This window comes from Pteropus medius, unplaced genomic scaffold, assembly GCF_902729225.1.
Source record: "Pteropus medius unplaced genomic scaffold, Ma_sr-lr_union100, whole genome shotgun sequence".
Lineage (NCBI taxonomy): Eukaryota > Metazoa > Chordata > Mammalia > Chiroptera > Pteropodidae > Pteropus > Pteropus medius.
Genome location: NW_024349798.1, coordinates 4,845,725 through 4,848,406, shown reverse-complemented (window position 1 = coordinate 4,848,406; position 2,682 = coordinate 4,845,725). Strand labels below are relative to the sequence as shown.

The window sequence follows — 2,682 nt, the reverse complement described above, 5'->3', positions numbered from 1 at the left end:
GGCCCGTATGGCCTGGGAGTGTATAAAAAGCTAGGTGGAGGGCATCCGGGTGCAAGACTTCCCAGTGCCAGGACTAGGTGACAAAACTTCGCTGGCCAGGTAAGGCGGCGCTCCGCTCGCATAGATGGGGTCTGGTGAGGTCCGGCAGGGACCCTCTCTGAGACTTGAGTGACCCACCCTTCCCACCAGGAGCCTTAGGACTCACCAGCCAGAAGCCATGCTGCTGTGGCTGACCCTCACCCTCCTGTGGAGCACCACCTGCTGGACACAGCGTAAGTCTGGCTGGGTCTGCCTCCCTCCATCCCAGTCAGTCCCCTGGCAGTTACCCTTACCTCCTCTGACAAGGACACCAGGGCTCTAGGCCCAACCTTTGTCACAGATTAACTCCAGTTTCAGGACATCCTATCTGCCTGGAGGGGCTGCGTCCAGTTCTGAGCAAAGATAAACTATGTTTTACTGTGTTTTTTTCTTCCTCTCCCCAACCTGGTTCTTTTGTCCATCTAGAGATGTATGGGACTGGAGGAGGCGAGTATTTCAGTACCTCTACAGATTATGAAAATGAAATAACTGGGATTCGGGTGTCTATAGGTCTTTTGGGCATATTTAAGAGGTGAGTAGAAAGCGGGACACGAAGCCCTATCATTGTGTCCCAATTCATTCCTCAGTCTCAGGAACTTAGGGAAGGTGGCTTCGCACCTCTTTTCCAATGTCTTCACTGGGCTACTGATGACTCTTTGAGGCCAGTGAGTTTTTAGAATCATGGAGCCACCAGCCACCACCTTTCTATCTGTCTCTTTTCTTCAGCCACCTCCTCTACTGCACATCAACCCCACCTCTTTCTGTCTCTACTTGCAAGTCCAGACATTGCTTCCTGGGTTGATCTAAAAAAAAGGGGTAGATGCTGTTTCTCTCTATTTTCTCCTTTCAATCCAAACTCGACGCAACTAAAAATGGCCTCTCAATATGAGAATGACTGGTGGGAAAATCAAGGGAAAGGTTAAGGTCAAAGAGGAAAGGAAGTGAAGGTCAGTAGACTACTAATTGAACACAAGTTGCCAGAAGTGTGTAGAGGCAGAAAGACCAGAGCTGGTCCCCTAATGTTGGGGTGGTGTTCTTGCTCAACACCTAGGGCAAATCTTTGCCCTGCACTTAAGGGGTCCTGGGGGCCTGGGAGCAGAAATAGGGCAAAGCAGCCAGCACCAAAGGGGACAGAGTATGGGCAGGGCGAGGCAGAGGAGGAGGCTCTAGGAGAGGTACCAAGGTGGGAGGAAAGACAGATAACCCTAGGACGAGTGGAGCTAGCGGAACTCCCCAGGTGAGTGTGGGATTTCACCTGCTTCTCAGGCCTGCCGCTTGATCTAGTTGGAGTGATTCAGGCTCAGAAAGCTGAAGCTTAGCCAGGAAACAGCTCCCTACTCTGAGCAATGATGGCAGCTGGCACCACCTGAGGGCCATGGTGACTGGGCACTGTGCAAAGATAATCCTTGTGGATTATCTCAGTGCCTGCTCCCAACAATCACCCCTACTTTGCAGTTGAAGGAACTGAGGCCCAGAGAGGCTGAGTAGTAAGCCCAAGACCACAGAGCTAGAAAGTGATAGAGCAGGGGCTTGAGACCAGCATGTCTCAAGAACCCAAAGCCATGTGCTCAGGAACTTATACTGGAGTGACGGGGCTGCTCTCCTTGCCAGTGGCAAGGAGGGGTGGTGCGGGGGATAGAGGATCTGGGGACTGATGAGTCACCCTGGATCTAGAGTGTTCAAAGCTCCCCCTTTCTCCCAGTATCCAGGTGAGATATGGATCCTCCTGGAACGAAAGATATGGTGTCTCAGGTGGACAGACCCAGGAATTCATCCTGTTGCCAGGTGAACACATTGTAGCCATATATGGCTCACACAAGGTTTACCTCCGGTACCTGATCATATACACTGATGCCAACCGCTGGGCTTCATTTGGGAAAGAAGATGGCTCCAGCTTTGTCGTCTACCCCGACCAGCCTGGCAAGGTGCTCTCGGGAATCTTTGGCCAGTATCAGCTCCTTGGCATCAAGGGCATTGGTTTTAGGTGGGATTATCCTCTAACAGAGAATGTCACTGCACAACCAGATAGCAGCACAAAATCATAAGTGCTCCTGGGTCCAGGGATGGGGCATGGGTCACCCTGCTGAGGCCTTCTGGCTGGTGGTGGGCTGATGGCACTGGGCATCCAAGTTGGGATCCTGAATCAGAATCCAATAAAAGAAACTTCTGCAGGAACAGTGCGTCCAGGCATGGTTCTTGGTCTGGAGTACAACCAAAGCCCTCTGAGTTTGTGAGGGATGAGGCCTCTGGGGTGGAGCTCAGTGAACTGAGATGCAGGATGAGACAGGAGGTGGGGTTGACCCCCCCGAGCCCTGGTACTTCTGCTGAGCATGTTGGACCTGCCCTTGCAAACCTCGGATAGACCCCACAATCATAGAAGATTCCTGGCTCCAAGGATGCCCTGCCCCCTACTCCCTACCCCAAGCCCAGCCAGCTGGTCTCTGCTGGCCTAGGCTCAGTTCCAAACTTCTCTGATTATGAAAGGGGCCTTGGAGAAGTCACTCACTCACTCATTCATTCATTCATTCACTCACTCACTCAGCACACATTTGCCAAGACCCCACTCATGTCAGGCTCTCCTGAGCACTGGGGGTATAAAAAAGA

At 52.2% G+C, this 2,682-nt stretch overlaps 1 protein-coding gene across 1 annotated transcript; it reads left to right on the top strand.

Moving 5' to 3' along the window:
- Nucleotides 1-217: 217 nt before the first annotated feature.
- Nucleotides 218-2,123, top strand: ZG16B (zymogen granule protein 16B). Its single transcript, XM_039885574.1, has 3 exons — nucleotides 218-272; nucleotides 505-610; nucleotides 1,781-2,123. Exons 1-3 carry the CDS (start codon nucleotides 218-220, stop codon nucleotides 2,121-2,123), a joined length of 504 nt encoding a protein of 167 aa, XP_039741508.1.
- Nucleotides 2,124-2,682: the final 559 nt, after the last annotated feature.